We start from the raw sequence: 22770 nt of genomic DNA, 5'->3' as shown, positions 1-22770 counted from the left end.
ACAGGGAGCACTTTCTTTATGAAATGGGTGTTGAATCGGATTGCTCCAGAGGTTTAATATAGAGTAGTGGTTAGGAACATAGGCAATAGAATCAGACTTTCTAGGTTGGAATTTTAACTCTGTTTCCAACTGGGTGACCTCAGGCAAGGTGCTTTGGTTTCTTCCTCAGTATAAAGGGCAATAATTATAATCTATGTCTCATATGCTGCTGTAAAAGGTAAATTAGTTAACATAACTGAAAGTTCTTAGAACAGAGCCTGGCACACAGCAAGTTCTCCAGAAATGTTAGCTCTCATTATGTCCCAGCTCTGATTCAGTTGTTGCCATGATCTTCAACAGCTTCTCTAAGACTCAAGAGACAAGAGCTCAGATCTAGGGAGGGAAAATGCTATTAAGAGGACCATTTGGTGTGAAGCTCAAGGAAACTATTTAGTTATGTATCCATTTAAAAATAAATTTAGTTGGGAATACTTAAGAGACTAGACTTAAAACATTTGTTTTGAAATAGTAGGGTCTAAAGTATTACTACTGAAAATCAGACTAGCCATGTGTTCTTGGCAGGCAGCCTTGCAATTAATCTCAACTTGGAGTTCTCATCAGAATCTGCTTTTCTACCCTGAAAATAGGCATGTTTATGATCCAAGTTATTATACAGATAGAGGAATAATCTTCACTGATGGAAAGAGCTATGCAAATAAATGTATTTAGGGAATGACTAGTGTTTATATGGTCTATTTTTCTTGCTAGAAGAAAGAGCTACAACTCATTAACTTAATCCTTGGGGTGGAGAAAAATAAAATGTCAGGATTCATAGACTATTGTGTAATCAGTAATTTGGAGAGGCTGTAACCTTTTGTTTGGTTTTCAAAAGCTCAGATTCAAAGGCCCAAAAGTCAGCTTTTATTTTCCTTTTATGGCACTTGGTTCATTTTCTGCAAAGGTTCAATTTGTTGCCAAAGAGAATCATCGCTAATTTGAATAATTATATACTAAACTGTAGGGTAGAACTGAAATTGCGGTTGATGGAGAGGCCTGGAAAAAGAGCAAATTCCTCCCTACCATAAGAATTACAGATTCTTATGTAACAAAACATGGCAGTATAAACAAGTATTTCCAATGGATTAAATTTATTTTGTAGGAAATAGGCAAAAAGAAAAAAGCTCAATTTCAGCTATAATGAGAGAGCAGCAAATTAAAACTACACCCAGATACCAGTTTTTAATCTATCAGTTTGACAAAAAAAAAAGTTTGATTACGCATGCTACTGGTAAGGCTGTTGGGAAACAGATTCTCTTAACTTGTTAATGACATAAATTGGCACCAAATCTGTGGGAAAATTCAGCAAAATCTATCAAAATTACATATTAAAATTGCATACGAACTTTGACCCACCAATCCCACTTAAAGGATTTTATCCTAAAAATTGCCTGTGCTGCTATAAAAACCATGTACAAAGTTTTTTTAAAAAATTGAAATACAATTCACATGCCACTGGATTCACCATTTTAAAGCATACAATTCAGTGATTTCTAGTATATTCATGAGGTTATGAAGCCATCACCACTATCTAATTTCAGAACATTTCATAATTCTTACTCCTAACCCCAAGCAATTGCTAATTTTCTTTCTGTCTCAATGGATTTTCCTATTTTGGGCATTTCATACAAATGAAATCATACAATATATAGCCTCTTGAGTCTAGCTTATTTCACTCAGCATAATGTTTTTAAGGCTCATCTATGTTGTAAAATATGCCAGTACTTCATTCTTTTTATGGCTGACTAATATTCCATTGTATGGATATACTACATTTTGTTTATCTACTCATCAGCTAATGGATATTTGAATTGATTCCACTTTTTGACAACTATGAACAATGCTAATCTGTGAACATTTGTGCACAAGTTTTGTCTGAACATGTTCTCAATTTTCTTGAGTGTAGGCCCAGGAGTAGAATTTTAGGTCATATGGTATTTCTGTTTAGCCAAAAGACTATTTCTTTTCTTTTCTTTTTTTGAGATGGAGTTGCTGGGCTCGGTGGCTCATGCCTATAATCTCAGCACTTTGGGAGGCTGAGGTAGGCGGATCACCTGAGGTCAGGAGTTCAATACCAGCCTGACCAACATGGAGAACCTTGTCTCTTAAAAAAAAAAAAAAAAGATGGAGTCCTACTCTGTTATCCAGGCTGGAGTACATTGGCCTGCAACCTCTGCCTCCTGGGTTCAGGTGATTCTCCTGCCTTAGCCTCCCAAGTAGCTGGGATTACAGGAGTGCATCACCATGCCCTGCTCATTTTTGCATTTTTAGTAGAGACAGAGTTTTACCATATTGGCCAGGCTGGTCTCGAACTCCTGACCTCCTATGATCCACCCACCTCAGCCTCCCAAAATGCTGGGAAAGCAGGCGTGAGCCACCGGGCCTGGCCCCAACTACTAGGGCCAACTTTCACAGTGTCCTACCTAGTCTAACATTTTTTGAATCATTAAGGTAGTAGAAACTATCTGCATATGTATTTTATAATATAAAGTACAAAATAATAGGAAATTTCCCCAAATTTTAAAAATTGGCTATTTGTAGGAGGCCCCTCTTAAACTGAGCTCAGCACTGCAGAAAGACACATGTGGAAAAGTGAGGGTGGGAGCCCATCCTGTGACATCAAGTCAAGCTTTATGACTAATAGAGAAACTCTTCGTAAGACGTATTTCATTATATTATTCTGTGTTTCTGTATGTTTGGAATTTTTCATAATAAAAGCTTTTTTAAAAAAAAAATTTTTTTGAAACCTGGTAACTTATTTGAAATTCACCATAGTGAAATTGGTGGTCAAAGAAAGCTTTGTAGACAAATTGAAATATAAGCTAGGTTTTAAAGGAAGGAGACTCGAGAAGAGGCACAAGGGAATATCTGGCCATAGCAAGCAAATTCAATTCCATAAAAAGATACTGAGTGTGACGCACTATGTCTATAGGAGTAAATTTAGCTGGCTTCAAAGAGGTGGAAGTATGGCTGGGCGCGGTGACTCATACCTGTAATCCCAGCACTTTGGGAGGCTTGAGGCAGGCAGATCACAAGGTTAGCAGATCAAGACCAGACTTGCCAATATGGTAAAACTCCATCTTCACTAAAAATACAAAAATTAGCAGGGCTTGGTGGCGGGAGCTTGTAGTCCCAGCTACTCTGGAGGCTGAAGCAGAAGAATCGCTTGAACCCAGGAGGTGGAGGTTGCAATGAGCCGAGATTGTGCCACTGCCCTCCAGCCTGGGTGACAGAGTGAGATTCCATCTCAAAAAACAAGAACAACCAAAACACAAAGAGGTGGAAGTTTATTTCTCACTCATGCAAAAGAAGTCCAGAAGGGGCAGACAGGAATTGGCATGCCATCTCCACGTTGTCCTCAGGGAACCTCAGGATGTGCTCTTTCATCTCCAGCCTTGCTGTCCTCAAGGTCATCTGATGGGGCGAGATGGCTACTAAAGCTACAGGCATCATTCTATATTTCATGAAGTGAGGGTGAGGTTGGAAGCAAAAAATTTCACAAAGCACTTCCATTTACACATTATATGTTGCACATACTACCAAATCACACGCCCATCCTTAGCTGCAAGACAGGCTGAAAAATGGCCTCTACTGAGAATACACTCAGCTAATATTCAGGGTTCTGTTATCACAAGGAAGAAAGAGATTGAATATTTGGTAGGCAAAAATAGTCCCGGCCATATTATGCTTTGCAGGAAGTATAAAACGGTAGGTAAGAGTGCTGGATGGGGTAACAGAAGCCAGACGTGGAATGTGGACCCTGCCACGTATTCATTATGTGACCTTGGAAAAGTTGTAACTGAAACTCTAAGCATCAGATTCTTCATCTGCAAATAAAAACGGATTTGCTAATAAGAGAAAATAAGGTGTGTAAAGCACCTGGCACAAAGGAGGTGCTCAATGAACCTCTGTTATTTTACTCACGATATATTAGAGATTTAGAGATTAAGAAAAAGATTTTCTCTGCCTGTAGGTAGTTAACAAAAATATTGGATTGGAGAAAATAAGCCACTGATAAAAGCTGATGGAATTACAAATTCATTATTTTTTCAGTTTCATTAACAGATGAGTTATATCATGGTCAGCAATATTATCTTCAAATACGAAACAAAATTGAACTTCATTGCAGTTCTTATTCTTTTCTGCAATGCCTTTAATACATAATCTACAGACTTTAACAAGTGTTAAATCAAACCCTATTCCCTCTCAATTCACCTGCGCAAATAAAGTAGAAATAGATATATTCCCCATGGGTTTAAGAATGAGATTTCCAAGATTTGGTCTTTTGAGAAACCATAAAATAAATCCTGAGGGATCACAACATTCTAGATTAAAATAAATGTGGAAAAGGAGCTACCTCTAATTTATTATTTTTTTATGGAAGTGAAGGCATATAGTGGAGGTGCCAATAACGTGAATTCAACTTTTTCTATTAGGAAGTTTAAAAGGGAGGAGAAAGGGAGATGTGTGAGAAATTCAGGTTGTAATGAGTTTTCACACTTGTCTCAACTCGATGAGTTTACTAGTCAAAGCGCTTGCCTTTTCCATGATATTTTCACCTCTACTGCTCTCCTTTATAGATTTGCTTCATACAAATTCATTTCTGAAAATGAAAGAGGACAGGGAAAAAAAATTGAATGTTAAAGCAATGACAAAATTTTTGTATTTTCACTGGATTTAACTTACTGCAAGCCAGATTTAATTTTCTCTTCTGAGACTATGATGACTATCGTGGTTATTTTTATTAAGGAAAGAATTAATCTTAGATTCCCTAAAGTAGGCTCAAACATTATATTGTCTAACCGTCCTTCTGATGTTTGCGATTGTCTCCATATGATGAGTCCCTCCTTCGTGTCACCCCCCACCCCCATGCCCAGCTCACGACCACAGACTTCAAAGGCTGGGGCATTCGCTGTTTGTCAAGAGAAGCCACTCCTGCTATGACGATTAGAAAGCTCTGAATCTACCTTATCTCTTCCTTTCTGAAATTCCGATTCATTTGTCCTGATTCTCCCTATGGTAGCCATGCAGAAAAAGCCTAATCCCTTTGCTACTTGAAAACCTTTTAAAATATTGAAAGACATACAATTATTACATAACCCAATACCTTATCTCCTCAAGACTAAACGTACCTACTTCCTTTAACTGTTCTGCAAGCTCTGCTTGTGAGCCTGTTACTTTCCACGTGGCTTTTCTAAGGGAACTCTGGTTTGTCTACATAAACAGACTTATTTGAATTCTCTATCCCATATTTAGAGGGCCTCTTACCACATGTAAAATGGGTCCCAGGCTTAAGGATTTGAGGTAGATCCAGAGATGTACCCAAATCCCCCTTTAAGAAATGGGTTGGGGCGGGGTATGGTGGCTCATGCCTTTAATCCCAGCACTTTGGGGGGCCAAGGCAGGTGAATAACCTGAGGTTAGAAGTTCAAGACCAGCCTGGACAACATGATGAAATGCCATCTCTATTTAAAAAATACCAAAAAATTAGCCAGGCGTGGTGGTGGATGCCTGTAGTCCAAGCTACTCGGGACGCTGAGGCAGGAGAATCACTTAAACCTGGGAGACAAAGGTTGCAATGAGCCGAGATGGCATCGCTGCACTCCAGCCTCTGCGACAGAGCAAGGCTGTCTCAAAAAAAAAAAAAGCGTTGTTACTTCTGCTCCTGGGAGCACAGTCAGCAGAAAGGCTTGAGCCCTTGAAAGATTGTTTCAGCTGCAGAGAGCTACCATGGCCAAGGTCATCCCCTTCCCAGGAAGGATCACATCCAGTGACTGATCGAGGTAGGGGTATAGATACTTGGCCATTTCTGTCCCATACAGGACAACTTTTACAGGCCATTTTTGCTCCAAAGGTCCTGATACAAGAGTCTGAGTCTGTCTGGCTGAGTTTGCCATTGGTCCTGCAATGTAACTCAACTTCTCCCACAGCGTAATCCTGCTTCCTCCCCCTCCCTTCCATAGGTGTTGATCACAAGGCATGCCATAACAAACACAAAACTCTCCCTCAGAGTCTGCTTGCTGAAGAACTCAACATGCAGTAGGACCCCCTAACTGCTTCTCCATCACATAGAACTAAGCATTTCGTTTCAACTCGGGTCTCAGTACCATAAAGCAATCCTATTATTTGTGCTTGGATCATTATTTATTTGTTTTCGTTGTCTTCTCCTTTCATCACCTCTGAAAGACTTGCCTCTGCTAATCTGCTGACCTATGGGTAGGTCTTACTAGCACAAGTTTGATTTTTCTAGCATAGTCCTTTGTTTGAAATAGCTTCTATTTGTCTCTCCAGATTCATTCTTCAGCCTGCTCTCTGCCTCAGGAAGATCATTTATATGGACTCTATCATTGAACTCATGTGCCCTCTGGCTTCCTGTAGGATTTGGCCAACAAGGTGTGCCAGCAAGAGAAGGAAGAAGACAGCGAAGTGAGGTCAGGCTATTGTTTCTGCTGGCTCCTTCTTTAGGAGTTTGTCTTGGACTGAGTGTTTCACCTGACTGTATGTTCCTCTTCTTTGAGGTTCTGGTCATCTCTCCCCTTTCTCATCCCTTCAGTTTTCAGGTTCTTGCAATTTACTTGTAGTTCTCCTATAACTCAACTTCTCCCTTGCAAATAAAGCCCCTTTGAATGATTCTATCTTAGTTTAAGAGTACAATCTCTTTCCTGTTGGTACCCCGACTAATACAATCTTCCCTGGACTTAGATGTTTACGTTGAATTATCTCCATGGACTCACTCTTTCTCCTTCGGATTTGGCTACGTTGACCTCTGCTTCTTCACCTTTTTCTAGCTTCTCAATCCAACACCACTTACCTCTACCTCAGGAAAACTCTATTCTATTCCATAGGGGAGGGTTTTACTGCTTTATTCCTTCTGCAGACTCAAAATCACATGAAGTCTTCAGGACAAACAAGACTTAAGAACCTGTACCATGTACTGTGGGAGCTCAAAGGAGAATTTCTGAATCTAAGCCAAGCAAGAGGATAATCAGAAAAGTCTTGGAAGCAGTGCTAGCTAAGCTGAGTTTGGATAAATAATTGGCAGTAGCCAGAAATCAGCCAGGTTGGGTGGGGGGGGGATGTTCCAGGGAGACAGGACAACATTCTCAGAAGCCTATGAAAAAGAGGAATTCAGGCTGGGCACAGTGGCTCATGTCTATAATCTCAGCACTCTGGGAGGCTGAGGTGGGCAGATCACCTGAGGTTGGGAGTTCGAGACCAGCCTGACCAACATGGAGAAGCCCCATCTCTACTAAAAATACAAACTTAGCCTAGTGTAGTGGCACATGCCTGTAATCCCAGCTGCTTGGGAGGCTGAGGCAGGAGAATTGCTCGAACCTGGGAGGTGGAGGTTGCAGTGAGCCGAGATCGCGCCATTGAATTCAGCCTGGGAGACAAGAACGAAACTCCGACTCAAAAAAAAAAAAAAAAAAAAAAAAAAAAAAAAAAAAAAAAAAAAAAAAAAAAAAAAAAAAAAAAAGAAAGAAAAGAAAACAAGGAATTCATTGTGTCTGAAGAACAGAGTAAACATCTTTGCAGGATAGGGGACAGAAGCAACATCTTAGGCAATGTGGTTGCTAAATTTATAACTCTACCCAACTCGAGCTTCTTCATGCTCAACAGCTGATCTTTATACTGTTTAATCAAGAAAATACAGCTGTGAATGATCTCCATTTTCTGCTCACACATGCAAAGTCATCTATATTTTTACTCCTCCTTCCCTTCTTCCCTCTTATTCAAAGCTATCACCTTCACCCATGTCTCAATTTTAGGAGGAAGGGTAGAAAGAGGGAGACTAGTTAGGGGCTGTGCAGTCATCCAGGTCAGGAGTTGGCAAACTATGGCCTGCTGGCCAAATCTGGCCCCATGCTGTTTTTGTAAATCAAGATTTACTGGAACACAGCCACACCTATTCATTTAATTATTGTCTATGGCTGCTTTAGGCCTGCAAGAACAGAGCTGAGTGGTTGCAACAGCCTAAAATATTTACTATCTGCCCCTTTGTAGATAAAACTTGCTGGCTCTGATCCAGATGAGTAACCCAGGTGAGAGAGGATGGCAAATTGTATTTGATTAGTAGTGGCAGTGGGGTGAGGAGTGATCAAATTCCAGACAAATGGTGTAAGCAGGGTCTACTGTATTTGTTCATGGATTGGACATGAAACACAAGAGAAGGAGAGGACACAAGAATGACTGAGTTTTTGGGCTGAGCAACTGGGAAGAATAGATTTTGTCATTTGCTATCATGGGAAAAGGCTGTAGAAAAAGTTGGTTGAGGTAGTAGATAATATAATGTTTAGTTTTGTATGTATTTGGGCATAAATTTGAGATGCCTATTTAGACATTTATGTGGAGATGTCAAATAGGTAGCCGGATATACAAGAAAAGATTTCAAGGGAGGTGTCAGGACTAGAAATGTCAATTTGAAAGTTGTCAGTATATAGATGTTATTTAAAACCATGTGATGGAATGAGATCATTTAGTAGTGGGCTGTCATGACAGAAGAAGACTGAAGACTGAATCTCAGGTACTTGAGAATTCAGATGTTGAGGATATGAGGAGGAGCTAGCAAGGAGACCAAGTAAGTGAGTGAGTTTGGTGAAAAACCAAGAGAGAATGGTGAATCAGATGCCAAGTGAAGAAAGTGTGTCAAAGAGGAAAGAGTGATGAACTCTCTATGTTGATCAAAGGGCTTATGGGGACAATAAATCCTTGAAGTGGTCTTGGGACATTGAGTCAGGCAATGCCAAAGAAAGGTTGGGTAACCAAAGTGAAGTGAAAGGAGGTGATAGGTTTCAGGTAGACATGTCCCTTTGTCCTGCCAAAAGTGGTACAACCAGAGGAAGACCAGAGTGTGACTATTTTTCTCCAACTAAGGACTATGCTCTGTTTTCAAATATATTTGGGCCTATTTCCAGACTTTCTGGTTTATTTTATTCATATTTTTATTTTCATATTCTACAACTATATTATTTCAGTTGCTGTAACCATAAAGTATGTTTTATTATTTGGTAGAGCTGGACTCCACTCACTACTCTTCCTTCTTCAGAACAATGACCTCTTAATTTTAAAGATACTTTTAACATAACATGTTTTCTTAGCAGCTGTATGATTGTTTCATTTGACTTTCACAGTAGTTCTGAATGATAGGTATTATTACAATTCTTATGATGAAAAAATTGAAGCTCAAAAAGGTTTAAAATTGTGTTCAGGCAGGACACAGTGGCTCACACCTGTAATCCCAGCACTTTGGGAGACTGAGGCAAGCAGGTTGTTTGAGCCGAGTAGTTCAAGACCAGCCTGGGCAATATAGTGAAACCTCAGCTCTACAGAAAATGTGAAAATTAGCCAGGAGTGGTGATGCATGCCTGTAGTCCCAGCTACTAGAAATGCTGAGGTGGGAGGATCGCTTGAGCCTGGGAGGTCAAGGCTGCGGTGGGCCGTGAGTGTGCCACTGTGCTTCAGCCTGGGTGACAGAGTGAGACCCTGTCTCAAAGAAACAAAAAAATATTGTGTTCAGTCACCCATCTAGTAAATGGCACATCTAATATTTCAACTAAAGTCTGACTCCAAAGTCTACGTGTTATACATGTTATAGTGCTCTTCATAAGTCAATTAGATTTCCCTTATTTCACTTCAGTATCTATCATATTGGAAGTCTAAGGTTAGGAAATGCTTCTAAAGGATATTATAAAAGACGTTGGGTTCATAAACCCAAGAACAGTAAGGTATATTATTCTGATAGTGTAGGTGAGAAGGAGCTGAGGGACATAATAAGCTCAAGTATGTCCAGCAGAATATGAACTCCATGACAGTAAGATGTTGCCTGTCTTATTTATTTATTTATTTTTTTTTGACACTGGATAAATTTTTATTGAGCCACTTCGTTTACAACATGAGGTAAAAGGAGTTTTCCTTGACCAGTATTTTACATAGCCGTAGGAAGGTATTTTAGACTTCAGGGATTCATAAGGGATTACATCTCTCAAAAGTTGGGATCAAGTAAACAAATTTTATTAACTCCTTGAATTTTCCAGTTGACTCTTCCCTTAACAATAGTAACAAGTTCTAACTAGTTATGTAAGTTTCTTCAAGGCCAAGTCTTGTCATTGTTGCTGATATCCTTAGAGCTGAAGCACTGCTATTTCAATCAATATCCACTAGTTCCACTTCAAAAATGAGTTTTGCATTTGGTGGAATTTTGGCATCAGGCTGTCCTTTCTTTCCATAAGCCCATTCTGGTTCAATCTCCAGTCGAGCCTTTTCTCCTTTACTCATAGTCAAGAGAGCTTCATCCCATCCTCTGATAACTTTGCCTACTCCGACCTTAAAACTTAAAGGCTTGGCATTTTTCTTCTTCTTTGCACTTGTTTGAATATTAGTATCAAAAACATTCCCATCTTGTAGTGTTCCTGTATACCAGCAGTGAACAACATCTCCCTTTTTGGGAAAATTGGTTTTATCTCCCTTTTTCAGAACAGAATTTGTATATTTTGGTGGACCCTCATCCAGAGTCTCTTCAGACTTGGTTTCTTTGGGTTTATCTTCATTAAGCTTCACATTTTTTACTTGCTCAGACACTTTACTTATACTTTCAGTGCCCTTAAAACGCTTAGTTTCAAAAAGATGGTTATAGGTTGTAACCAAGTGGTCCTTGTTAGCGGTCTTGGCCACATTTTTAATGTTTCCTAATAATTTATGTTCTGCAAGAAACGAATCTGAACCGTGGTCCTGCAGAAACTTGATAATGTCCTTCTTGGGCAGCTGCTCACTGCGCAGCTGCTCCACGGTCCACGCCCGCTGCGGAACAGCCGCCGCCATCTTCCCCCGCTGCCTCTGCCTGTCTTATTTATAATACTATCCCTGGTATCTCTATCAGAGCTTCACACATTGTTGGCATTCAGTAAATATTTGGACAGAGAAAATTAAGAGATCTTATCCCTGTTATCCAGGAATTTATCATCTAGACGGGAGGCAAGATTCAGACAGCTACAAATTTAATTTATAATACAAGATAAAAAATTTTGGCCGGGCGCAGTGGCTCACGCCTGTAATCCCAGCACTTTGGGAGGCCGAGGCGGGCGGATCATGAAGTCAAGACACGGAGACCACCCTGGCCAACATAGTGAAACCCCATCTCTACTAAAATATAAAAATTAGCTGGGCATGGTGGCGCACGTCTGTAGTCCCAGCTACTCGGGACGCTGAGGCAGGAGAATTGCTTGAACCTGGGAGGCGGAGGTTGCAGTGAGCCGAGATTGTGCCACTGTACTTCAGCCTGGCACCTGGTGACATCTGTCTCAAAAAAAAAAAGAAAAAAAAAATTTTTGTTCAAGGAACAAGAGAAAAATAGAATATGATAATGTTATAAATAAAAACATTAACTTAATAATTTACTGATGTAGATAAAAAGTGGAACATTTTTATGGAATTTTGGGAGTTTTATGGAAATGATGATCACTTCTGTTTGGGAAAATCATGGACAATTGAATGGGGAAGTTGGGATTTGATCCAGGTATGAGAGGTCAGTAGGTTGGTATAAATAGAGACATAGATCCATTGTACTTTAGCCAGAGTGAATGGCATACAGCAAAGCAAGAGGTTTAGGAAGGCCCAATGTATTCTGGAGAAAGTTACTAAATCAAAGTATTTTTTCTTTTCAAGGGACTAAAATATTTGGAAAAAATGTTTGGTGTAGATAATTAAGAGGGTAGATTGGAGGCAAGGTCAGCAATGATCGGCTTTGTGTGTAGTGGCTTATATATCCAATTTATCAAATATTATTAAGCTCTTACAGTTAATACTTGCCCAGTGGATAAGTTTCACCTTCATTTCATGTTTCATTTGACTTGTATAGTATTTGTTACTACTTACCTCTCCTGTCTTGAACACTACCCTGGTAACTCTCTTGGTCTTGCTTCCCTTATTCTCTTCCTCCCTGCTGACAGGTTGGTTGTAGTTCCTTTCCTCGTCCCTTTGCCTGCTCCTTAAGCCTCTTCTCTCTTTTGTCTGTATTTCTTTGTAGTTGATCTCATCAATGTGTATGGCCTCACATTTTTTGCCAATGATTTGCAAATTTATATCCCTATCTCAGACTTCAGTCCTTTTCCTCAGATAATTATAGCCTGCTGCCTTGGGGACATTTTATCTGAATGTCCCAACGGTGCTTCTAACAACATAATTAAAGTTTAACCATTTCTCTCACAAACCTTGCTCTTCTTCGTGAATAATCTACTCTAATTACGGGTCACTCTCTATTCTGTTTTCCAAGTCAGAGGCAGGTGATTTATTCTCTGTGACTTCTTCACTCTCACTTTGGAATTGGTCATTAAATTCTATAATCTCCATATTCTATATATCTCACTAGTCTGACATTTTTTGTTTTGTTTTGGTTTTTTTTTTTTTTTTGAGACAGTCTTGCTCTGTTGCCAGGTTTTTTTTTTTTTTTTGAGACAGTCTCGCTCTGTTGCCAGGCGCCAGGCTGGAGTGCAGTGCTGTGATCTCGGCTCACTGCAACCTCCGTCTCCCAGGTTCAAGCAATTCTCCTTCCTCAGCCTCCCAAGTAACTGGGACTACAGTCGCGTGCCACCACGCCCAGCTAATTTTTGTATTTTTTTAGTAAAGACGGGGTTTCACCATGTTGGCCAGGATAGTCTCGATCTCCTGACCTCATGATCTGCCCGCCTCGGCCTCCCAAAGTGCTGGGATTACAGGCGTGAGCCACCGCGCCCGGCCAACATCTTTTTTTTTTTTTAAATCCTCATTACCACTGCCTTAAATTTAGATCTTATTTTCTCAGACCTGGATATCATATTTCTCATTCCGGTTTCTCTGCTTCAAGTCCAACTTTTGCAGATCACCTATAGTTTCAAATATCTTTTAAAAATGAATTCTGAGACCTGGTTCTGTTGCTCATGCCTGTAATTGCAGCACTTTGGGAGGCCAAGACAGGAGAATCACTTGAGCCCAGGTGTTTGAGACCAGCCCAGGCATAGTGGCACATGCCTGTGGTCCCAGCTACTCAGCTACTCCAGAGGCTAAGGTGAGAGGATTGCTTGAGCGCCAGAGGTCAAGGCGGCAGTGAGCTGTGATTGCACCACTGCATGGTAGCCTGCATGACAGTGAGACCGTGTTCCCCCCAAAAAAGAGAACTCATATTATCCCCGTTTTTAAGTCTTTGCGGACTGTCCATCCTCTGCAGCAGTGGTTTCCACATTTTTTAAGCATAGTATACTCTTTTTTTTAGTTGAAATCTTAAATTTGAATTCTCTTCAATGAGCAGCTAACAAATCAGAGACAAATAAGAAATCTATATTCATTTAAAAATCATTTAAAGTGTATTGGTTTTCTGTGATAAAACAGTTACTATACTGAACACAGTGGATATAAACAAAAAATAGCAACTGCTAAATATTTACTGATTACTCTTTGCCAAGCAGCATTCTAAGTTTTTTACATTCGTCAACGCATTTAATATTTATAGTCCTGCAAACATGAACTGGCATGGTTCCTTCTCTTAAGGAAATTTCATTTGTGTGTGTGTGCTTAGGTGTGTGTATGTGTGTGTATTTTACCCTGATGATCAACATTTTATTTCATTGGCGGCTCCTCTAAGGAATCATAGAATCTTTATTGGTCATTGATCTAAGCTGGCTAGCAAGTGTCCAGGAGCCTCACCAAATAAATTAGTCTGTATCCTGGGAGTTTGGAGCCAATGTTAATCATCCCAAGGGCAATTAAGGCAAGAGGCCCAGCACAAAGTCATCTTAGTTACAAAATAAGAAGATAGTGTTCCTTTCTATACCCCATCCTCAGCCTTGCCAAGATAGCATTCTCAACTCCTTTTCTGCAAAATATTGCTTGTCAGTCAGACTTGTCTAATATCTTAGCAACACAAGCAAAACCCAAGGAAAGCCAAGCATTGCAGTTTGGTTGTTCACGATTTGATTGGTGCCATGATTTAGTAAATTACTTTTTCTGAGGGTTCTTTTTTGGCTTGTTTAAAGCCAAGGACTAAATGTAGCAATAAAAATTTAAATTACCTTGGCTCCTTGCTGAAATGCTCAATATTCCAATCTTTCTGCTTTGCTGTAGTGCCAGGGAGAAGAGAAAAAAACAGGCGACAATGATTCTGCATTACTGATTCACTCTACTCATTAGATTATATTGAAATGTTATGACTTGCTGGGCTCAGAGTTATTCATTTTTTGCCTCCAGCCATTTCACAGTAATTTTTTGCTTCTACATAACACAATACAACATTATTTGGAGTAAGACTTTCTAGTTGCAAATAATTTTTAGACAGCAAATTAAGCCCTTTACCAAATAATGTTAAATTATCATCAGGATTACATTCTCATGAGTAATTAATCAATACTACTTCAGCTGTTTAGCTATTTAGTGTTGTTGAGCTCTAGTAATTGTTAGGTTTAATTGTATTCTCTTGAGCTCAGCAGCAAAAATAAAGTCAGGTCATACATGTGCACTGTAAAATATTATCTATCTTATCAGAAAAAAAATTCACTGAATAAAAATGACCCAGAAGGCATGTTTTTGGTAAGCCTATTCCAAAATGTTACAGTTATGTTAGCACTTGCTACTCCCACTTTGGTAAAAGTCTTTTACTCTAATCAAGGTAAAACAAAGTCTTTCTTCAATATAGCTTTTGTGTTGTAATTTGATTTTTCTATATTAATTTTTAACTGAGTGCAGGATCAGCATAACAGAAACCCTTTCTGGTTCTATTATTTATTTGTTCCCTCTATTTAAAGAGGGTAAAAACAATTCTTACTAATTTGCCTAGGATTTCAAACATATGGAGACAGCACATACTCATATCTACTTCAGTGAAGTAAAAATGTTACAGTTCATCATGGACATGATAAACAATCAATGGCCTAGTTTTGTAGAATACTGTCACCATCTCTTGCCTCTTTGGCAAAGTTTTAAAATGATTTTTACCATAATTAAAGTAATTGAAATTACTTGTTCTTTCTTAAAAATCTTGCCCAATTTTTACATATGAGAAAAATGAAATATGTCAAATAGCTATTGTCATTTCTGCCTTTACTCTCAGTGTATCAATTAAATTATTCCTTTATCAGCATTTGTGTGCTTTGCTATGTGATATCTCCAACTTTTTTTAGCAGCTGGACCTGATGAGAGTAGGGTACTCGATGGGAAATGAGCCTTGGGATGTTACGATTGTCAGAGTGGCAGCAGAGGTTGAGGAGCAGATCAGGGGGAAGGGATATAAGTTAAATAGAAAAACATTATCTCAGACTGGGCGCAGTGGCTCACGCCTGTAATCCTAGCACTTTGGGAGAAAAGGCAGGTGGATCACTTGAGGTCAGGAGTTCAAGACCAGCCTGGCCAACATGGTAAAACCCTGTCTCTGCTAAAAATAAGAAAAATTAGTCGGGCGTGGTGGAGCGAGCCTGTAATCTCAGCTACTGGGGAGGCTCAGGCAGGGGAATCACTTGAACCTGGGAGGTGGAGGATGCAGTGAGTCGAGATCGTGCCACTGGACTCCAGCCTAGGCAACAGAATGAGACCCTGTCTCAAAAAAGAAAGGAAGGAAAACATTATCTCACAGATAAACTGTGAAGTCAACAAAGTAGCAGCTACAATTATCATTGGCATCAGCCTGGTATTGTTGTTTCTGTTTGCCATACCCTTGCGAAATCTGGACATTCCTAGAATGTCTAGATATTTCAGTTAGTAGATGTGCTGCTGGGAGACAGAAAGAGAAAAAGAACAAATACTTATTTATCACCTGTAAGTGCCAGGCATTGTAGCGATACTTTCATGTTCCAGATCTCACTGGGTCACCACTCTAATCCTCCAAAGTTCATTTGATTTATTTTCATTTTTCTTTACTCTTGGCAATATTAAGAATGAGAGTAGTTTAGCAATTCAGGCCGAGTCCCACTGATTATGCAACGAACAGCTAACTGCTCTAGCAGCCATATTAGCGGGAGAAGAAAGGGAAGAAACAGGTCAACATGGATATTTGGTGCTTGTCCTTTTGAACATGAACACTAAAGATTGATCTCAGAACACCATGACACTAAGATAGTCATGTGAAAGGATTTGGAATTAAATAGTTTTAAGAGGTGAATGTTTTGAATTCATTATCCACAAGCTCTTGGTTTAAACCTCTTATCCTGGGGTAAATGTGTTCATCTTTATTTTTCCCGTGCCACCTCCCACAGTACTTTCTGCATCATGATTATTCAACATTCAATTTGTAATCTTCTTAGAGGAGCAAGAAAAAACTGTCATTTTATAAAGTGTTCTAATTGTAATAGTGTCCCCCCTGGGATATTTGTGCTTGTCACAGTAATTGGGGACTCAATTGGAGAGTTAAAAAGCGAGTAAACAAAAAGTAATTAACAGTGTTGACCTTTATGACAAAACATAATTTGCTAAAGAAAGGGCAAAAGGACAGACAGAGAAAGAAATTATAATACAAAAGATCAGTAGTATGTAAGATTTTAACATTTGAAATTAAAATTAGGAGAGTAACTTACATGAATAATTAGTATCTCTTGTTTCCTGTGAAAACAACTACCTCTGCTGCCTGCAACTGGAATTACCACGTACAGCAGACAAGAACTGCTTTCACTAATTGGGTCAGATTATATTTTTAGTACAATGTTATTCTAATGAATGTAGGCCCTTTCTATTAACCTTAACAGTCAAGAAATATGAAACAATGTGAGAATATATCATTTGAGACTTCAAACTAACTGCTTATGCTAATGTGACAGGAATGACTGCTTGAGGACAATTTTATCGTATCGATTGCAATTATGAAGGGAAAATAAAATCTTCTCAAGTATTCTTCACTCTCTCTGAGTTAATTAAATTTTATAACCTTTGCTAAACTCTTCAAACAATAGACTTTATTCAGGAAATATTTTTTAAAAACTAAAAAAAAAAAACTGTAAAACTATATTGTCTTCCCCAAATTCTGTTGCGTTGCTAGATTTAGCAGTTCTCTTTATTTTCATTGCAGGAAGTGATTGTCAACATTATCATTATTTTAAATATCATCACTAATATCTTTTATCGAATCTGTACGATGTTGTGCTGGGAAGAGAGCCATCAAGAGGTGTAAGATACAGTCCCTGCCCTTGAGAAATATGTAATCTAAATGAAGACATTTACTACCTTTGTTAAAATTCATCGAGAATAATTTGTTTGACCCTGTGATTTATTAGAATCATTCAATGGGAACACATATGGGAATGATATTGGATTTAGATATGTTAAAATAAAGCCTATCTCCTACCTTTGCTAAGAGATGTGCATACGGTTTAAACGATGATGCAGATGGCTTTCATTTCCTTTCTGCAGACAGAAAGAAATCTATTGATTCCTAGAGGATAAAACACGCATTCTTTGAGCACAGTTATTTGAGTGACTTGCAAAAACAGTTCAAGTCCTATCTCTGCAACTAATTGGCAGTGTGACTACTGCCTCTTGTAGTATTATACATTATTGTTCCAGCTGCTATGCTGAAGTAGGAGCTCTCAATGTCTTTGACTTAAGAGAAATCCTATATAATTGGCTAGGATGGCGTATCTGCATCAGTCAAACATAGTGTCTCCCCTTTCTCCTTCATAACTAAACTGATTGACAAATAATGCTGAAATTGTAATGAACGCTATGCCTCTGATGTACTTACAAATTAGTATTATATGTGAAAACTTATTTAACTTTTCCATGATGTAGAAATCTTGTACAAAAAGGTTTTCTCACACACTGTACAGTAATGCTCATCACATATTAGTATAAAGAAAATATCATGGCATCTTTTACACTGATTTTCAGTGCTTGAATTTGAGAGAAGTTAGGGGAGATAATTTTTTCTCTTGAAACTGGAAATATGAAAATAAGTCATGGAGATAATTGGGTAAGTGCATTTCCTGAAAATATCCTGTATCTTTCTGGTTTATTTTGTTTGCTTGATAATCAGGCCTTACAAGATTACCAAATTCCCTTTATTATCACATTTAATTGAAAGTTAATAATCTATTTCCTTTGTCAATGAATGTTTCATTTTTACAAAATAATGTGCAGCAGTTGCACAGATCAGTTTATGTGGGTGAATGAGGTCATTTGAAGCTTTCCACATTTATACTACAGCCTATTCTTCAACAAAAAAATTGAAGAAGTTGCTTAGTACTTCAAGAGACTGGGCTGGGTGTGGTGGCTCACGCCTGTAATCCCAGCACTTTGGGAGGCCCAGGTGGGTGGATCACCTCAGGTCAGGGGTTCGAGACCAGCCTGGCTAACATGGTGAAACCCTGTTTCTACTAAAAATACAAAAAATTATCCAGGCATGATGGTGCATGCCTATAATCTCAGCTACTTGGGAAGCTGAGGCAGGAGAATCACTTGAAGCGGAGGTTGCAGTGAACCAAGATGGCACTATTGCACTCCAGTTTGGGCAACAAGAGCAAAACTCCATCTCAAAAAAAAAAAAAAAAAAAAAAAAGAACTTCAAGATATTTTACAATCTTGAGATTGCAGGTATGATTTCTTTTTGGTTTGTTTTGAAAATAAAATTTCAAGCCCATAGAAAATTTGAAAGAAGAAAACAATGAATACATGTATACTCTTCACCTAGATTCATTAAATATTTATATTTTGCATCACTTTTTGTCTCTACCTGATAAAGTTTTTTGTATTTTAATTTTTTCATTTATTATTTATTTATCTATTTTAACTTTTATTTTAGGTTTGGAGGTACATGTGCAGGTTTGTTATAGAGATAAACTTGTGTCATGGTGGTTTGTTGTACAGATTATTTCATTACCCAGGTATTAAGCCTCGTACCCATTAGTTATTTTTTTCTACTCTTCTTCCTCCTCCCACCCTCCACTCTCAAGGATGCCCCACTGTCTGGTGTTCTCTTCTTTGTATTCATAAGTTCTCCTCATTTAGCTTCCACTTCTAAGTGAGAACATATGGTATTTGGTTTTCTGTTACTGCATTAGTTTGCTAAGGATAAGGGCCGCTAGCTCCATCCATGTTTCCACAAGAGAAATGACATAATTCCTTTTTTTGGCTGCATAGTATTCCGTGGTGGATACACACGTTTTTAAGGAGACTTTTAATTCAATATCATCTAACATACAGTCTATATTCACATTTCCCTAATTGTCACAAGTTACTTCTTTTCTCGCTTTTTAAAAACATTTTCTTATTAGAAATTAATATGTGTGCATGTTAGAAATGTAAAAAGTTTAAAAGGAGATTTCATGGAGCTTAGACTATATTCTATCCCTCACCTCATAGTGCAAATACTGTGAATCATTTCATAGGTATGGTTTCAGAAATTTTCTACAAATATATACTACATATTTTTAGATAGATGGAAACATTATATAATAGAAGATATTTTCATATAAACACATAAAAATATCCTATTTTCATACAAGCACATATAAGTCCTACTCACTGATGTTTAATTTAACAAACTTTATTTTTAGAGCAGTTTTATGTTCATAGCAAAATTGAGTGGAAAGTATAGAAAGTCAATCCCCACGGATGCACAACCTCCCCTACAAGGGACATCCTGCACCAGAGTGGTGCATTTGTTATAACTGATGAATCCACATAGACACACCATTACCACCTAAGGTCCATAGTATACATTAGGGTGCTCACCCCTCGTGTCTGGGGTATGAGGGACTGGAGTCTCCTAGGGTTGGCTTGTATCCTGGGTTTGCTGGAGCATGGAGTTATGCGGGCAGCCTGGAGCCTGGAGCAGCAGGGACTGGCCTGGCTCTGGGTGGCTTGGAGTCTCTATCTGTGGGGACTGGCCTGGAGCCTGGAGTTATGGGGCTTAGTCTGTCACTGGGGCAGGCCTGGAGGCTTAGTCTGCAGGTACCAGCTTGGAGCCTAGGGCTCTGTGGGCCAGCCTGGCACTGAGTTTCACTGGAGCAATGCTGGTGCTGGGTCTGTGGCAAAGTCTGGGACTCACTTTACTCTCCTTCCCCGACTTGGAGGATATCTTGCTCCATGCTGTGTTGCTTAGCTTGGAGGGGTGATGTGATGCAGAAAATGTGAAACCGTTCTTCCTACTTTCTTCAGTGGGTCCTACTGTAGTTCTGTGCTACACACAGGTGCTATAATCTCTCATTCTTATGATATTTTCATTTATGGAGAGTTGTTCAGAGAGATGTTTCTATGAGAATATTAGTGCTGGAAAGTCCTATTCCACCATCTTGTTGATGTCACAATCCAAGAGCCATACCTACTTCCTTCCTTCCTTCCTTCCTTCCTTCCTTCCTTCCTTCCCTCTTCTTCTTCATCTTTGTCTTCTCCTCCTCCTCTTCTCCTCCTTCCTTCCTTCTTTCTTTCTTTTCTTTTCTTTCTTCCTCTCCTTCTTTCTTCCTTTTTCCTTTCTTTTTTCAAAACTAGTCAAGTGAAGCAATGGGAGTGGAGAGAGGGAACAAAGAAATCTGTAACCAGTTATGATCAATTTGTTGTAAATAGCACTGCACTCCAACAACCCATATTATCTTTTGATTAGGGTTAGCATGGTATATCTTTCTCCATCCCTTTACTTTTAATCTATATGTGCCTATGTTTCAAAAGAGTTTCTTGTAGACAATATATAGCTGCGTCTTATTTTTTGATCCACTCTGGCAATCTGTCTTTTAATTGGAATATTTAGACCACTGACATTTAAAGTGATTATTAATATAATTGGATTAATATCTGTGATACCTGTGACTATTTTCTATTTATTGCCTTTGCTATTTGTTCCTATTTCTGTCTTCCATACTTCTTCTGACTTTTGAGGTATTGAACATTTTATTATGATATAGTTATATAATGATATATACATATATATGATATATTATGGAATTATGTTGTAATGTATGGTACCATTTGGTCTTCTTTCTTAGTATATCAATTATGCAGCTTTATTTTTTTTAAGGAGGAGTCTCACTCTGTAGCCCAGGCTGGAGTGCAGTTGTGTGATCACGGCTCACTGCAGCCTCAAACTCCCCGGCTCTAGTAATTCTGCTCCAGCCTCCTGAACAGCTGGGACTATAGGTGCATGTCACTGTGCCTGGCTAATTTTTAATTTTTTTGTAGAGACAGGGTCTCAGTATATTGCCCAGACTGGCCTTGAACTCCCAGGCTCAAGCAGTCCTCCTCCTTTCACTTCCCAAAGTGTTGGGATTACAGGCACGATTCAGTGCACCTGGTCATTTATGCCTCTTCTTAAAATCTTTAAAGTGGTTGCTCTAGAGTTGGCAATATACATTTACAACGAATTCAAGTCCACTTTCAAATACAGGCACTCTGCAAATACTGTGCTTTTCACAAATTGAAGGTTTGTGGCAACCCTGCATCAGGTGAATTTATTGGTACCATTTTCCCAACAGCATGTGCTCACTTTGTGTCTCTGTGTCACATTTTGGTAATTCTCACAATATTTTAAATATATATATATATATATATATATATATATATACACATATATATATTTTTAGATGGCGTCTTGCTCCATTGTCCAGGCTGGAGTGCAGTGGCATAATCTCGGCTCACTGCAACCTCTGCCTCTTAGGTTCCAGAGATTCTCCTGCCCCAGCCTCCCAAGTAGCTGGGACTACAGATGTGTGCAACTATGTCCACCTAATTTTTGTATTTTTAGTAGAGATGGGTTTTTGCCATTTGGCCAGGCTGGTCCCAAAATTCTGACTTCAGGTGATCTGCTCTCCTCGGCCTCCCAAAGTGCTGGGATTACAGGAGTGGACCACTGAACCCAGTCTCTCACTTTAAATCAAATACCAGAAATGAGTATGGTTAGTGAGGAAGGTGTTTTGAAAGTCTGTATAGAATGAACGCTAGCTGTCTTGTGCCAAACAGTTGGCCAAGTTGTGAATGCAAAGGAAGAGTTCTTGGAGGAAATTAAAAGTGCTACTTCAGTGAACGCACAATGCTAAGCAAGTAAAACAACTTTATTGCTGATATGGAGTAAGTTTTACTGGTCTGGGTAGAGGATCAAACCAGCCACAACATTCCTATAAGCCAAAGCCTTATCCAAGCCAACACCCTAACTGTTCAAGCCTGTGAAGACTGAGATAGGTAAGAAAGCTACAGAAGAAAATTTGAAAGCTAGCAGAGGCTAGGTTTAAGAAAAAAAGCCATCTCCAGAACATAAAAACGTTAAGGGGAAGCAGCAAGTGCTAAGGCAGAAGCTGCAGCAAGCTGTCCAGATCTACCTGAGATAATTGACGAAAGCTGGCTACCCTAATAACAGATTTTCAGTGGGGGGAAAAAAATGTTATATTGGAAGAAGATGTTATCTAGGACCTTTACAGCTTGAGATAAAAAGGCAGTGACTGGCTTTGAAACTTCAAAGGGTAATCGCTTTGGCAGCACATATACTATAAAAACTGAAGTGATACAGAGAAGATTAGCATGGTCCCTGCACAAGGATGACATGCAAATTAGTGAAGCATTCCATTAAAAAAAATTATTCAAAGGGCAGGTTGATTCTCTTGTTAGGGGCTAATGCAGCTGGTGATTTTAAGTTGAAGACAATGTTCATGTACCACTCCAAAAATCCTAGGGCCTTTAAGAATTATTTTAAATCTACTCTGGCTGTGCTCTAGAAATAGAACTACAAAGCTTGGATGACAGCACATCCTTTTACAGGATGGTATACTGAATATTTTAAGCCCACTCTTGAGATCTACTGCTCAA

General features: G+C 38.9%; 1 protein-coding gene, 1 long non-coding RNA gene and 1 other non-coding gene across 4 annotated transcripts in view; 1 reads left to right on the top strand and 2 right to left on the bottom strand.

The window, feature by feature from the left end:
- Positions 1–10025: 10025 nt before the first annotated feature.
- On the bottom strand, positions 10026–10875 carry LOC108303765 (peptidyl-prolyl cis-trans isomerase FKBP3-like). The gene has a single exon (XM_037738191.1). It carries the CDS (start codon positions 10852–10854, stop codon positions 10180–10182), a length of 675 nt encoding a protein of 224 aa, XP_037594119.1. The 5' UTR covers positions 10855–10875; the 3' UTR covers positions 10026–10179.
- An 8072-nt stretch (positions 10876–18947) lies between these two features.
- The window catches only part of LOC108303764, a 36130-nt gene continuing 32307 nt past the window's right edge, over positions 18948–22770 (bottom strand). For both annotated transcript variants that reach the window (XR_005200092.1, XR_001824968.2), the window contains one exon: positions 18948–18958. This is a non-coding gene — a long non-coding RNA (uncharacterized LOC108303764). The remainder of the gene's footprint in view (positions 18959–22770) is intronic.
- Positions 22428–22537, top strand: LOC119471105. Its single transcript, XR_005200102.1, has one exon. It is a non-coding gene; the product is annotated as a U6 spliceosomal RNA (small nuclear RNA).

The sequence above is a fragment of the Cebus imitator genome, unplaced genomic scaffold (assembly GCF_001604975.1).
Source record: "Cebus imitator isolate Cc_AM_T3 unplaced genomic scaffold, Cebus_imitator-1.0 Scaffold50, whole genome shotgun sequence".
In the NCBI taxonomy this organism is placed as follows: Eukaryota; Metazoa; Chordata; class Mammalia; order Primates; family Cebidae; genus Cebus; species Cebus imitator.
This window is presented reverse-complemented; position numbering and strand designations above follow the sequence as displayed.

Excerpts from the sequence above, each read along its gene's own strand:
- LOC108303765 (XM_037738191.1), bottom strand. The coding sequence starts at position 10,854 with ATGGCGGCGGCTGTTCCGCAGCGGGCGTGGACCGTGGAGCAGCTGCGC.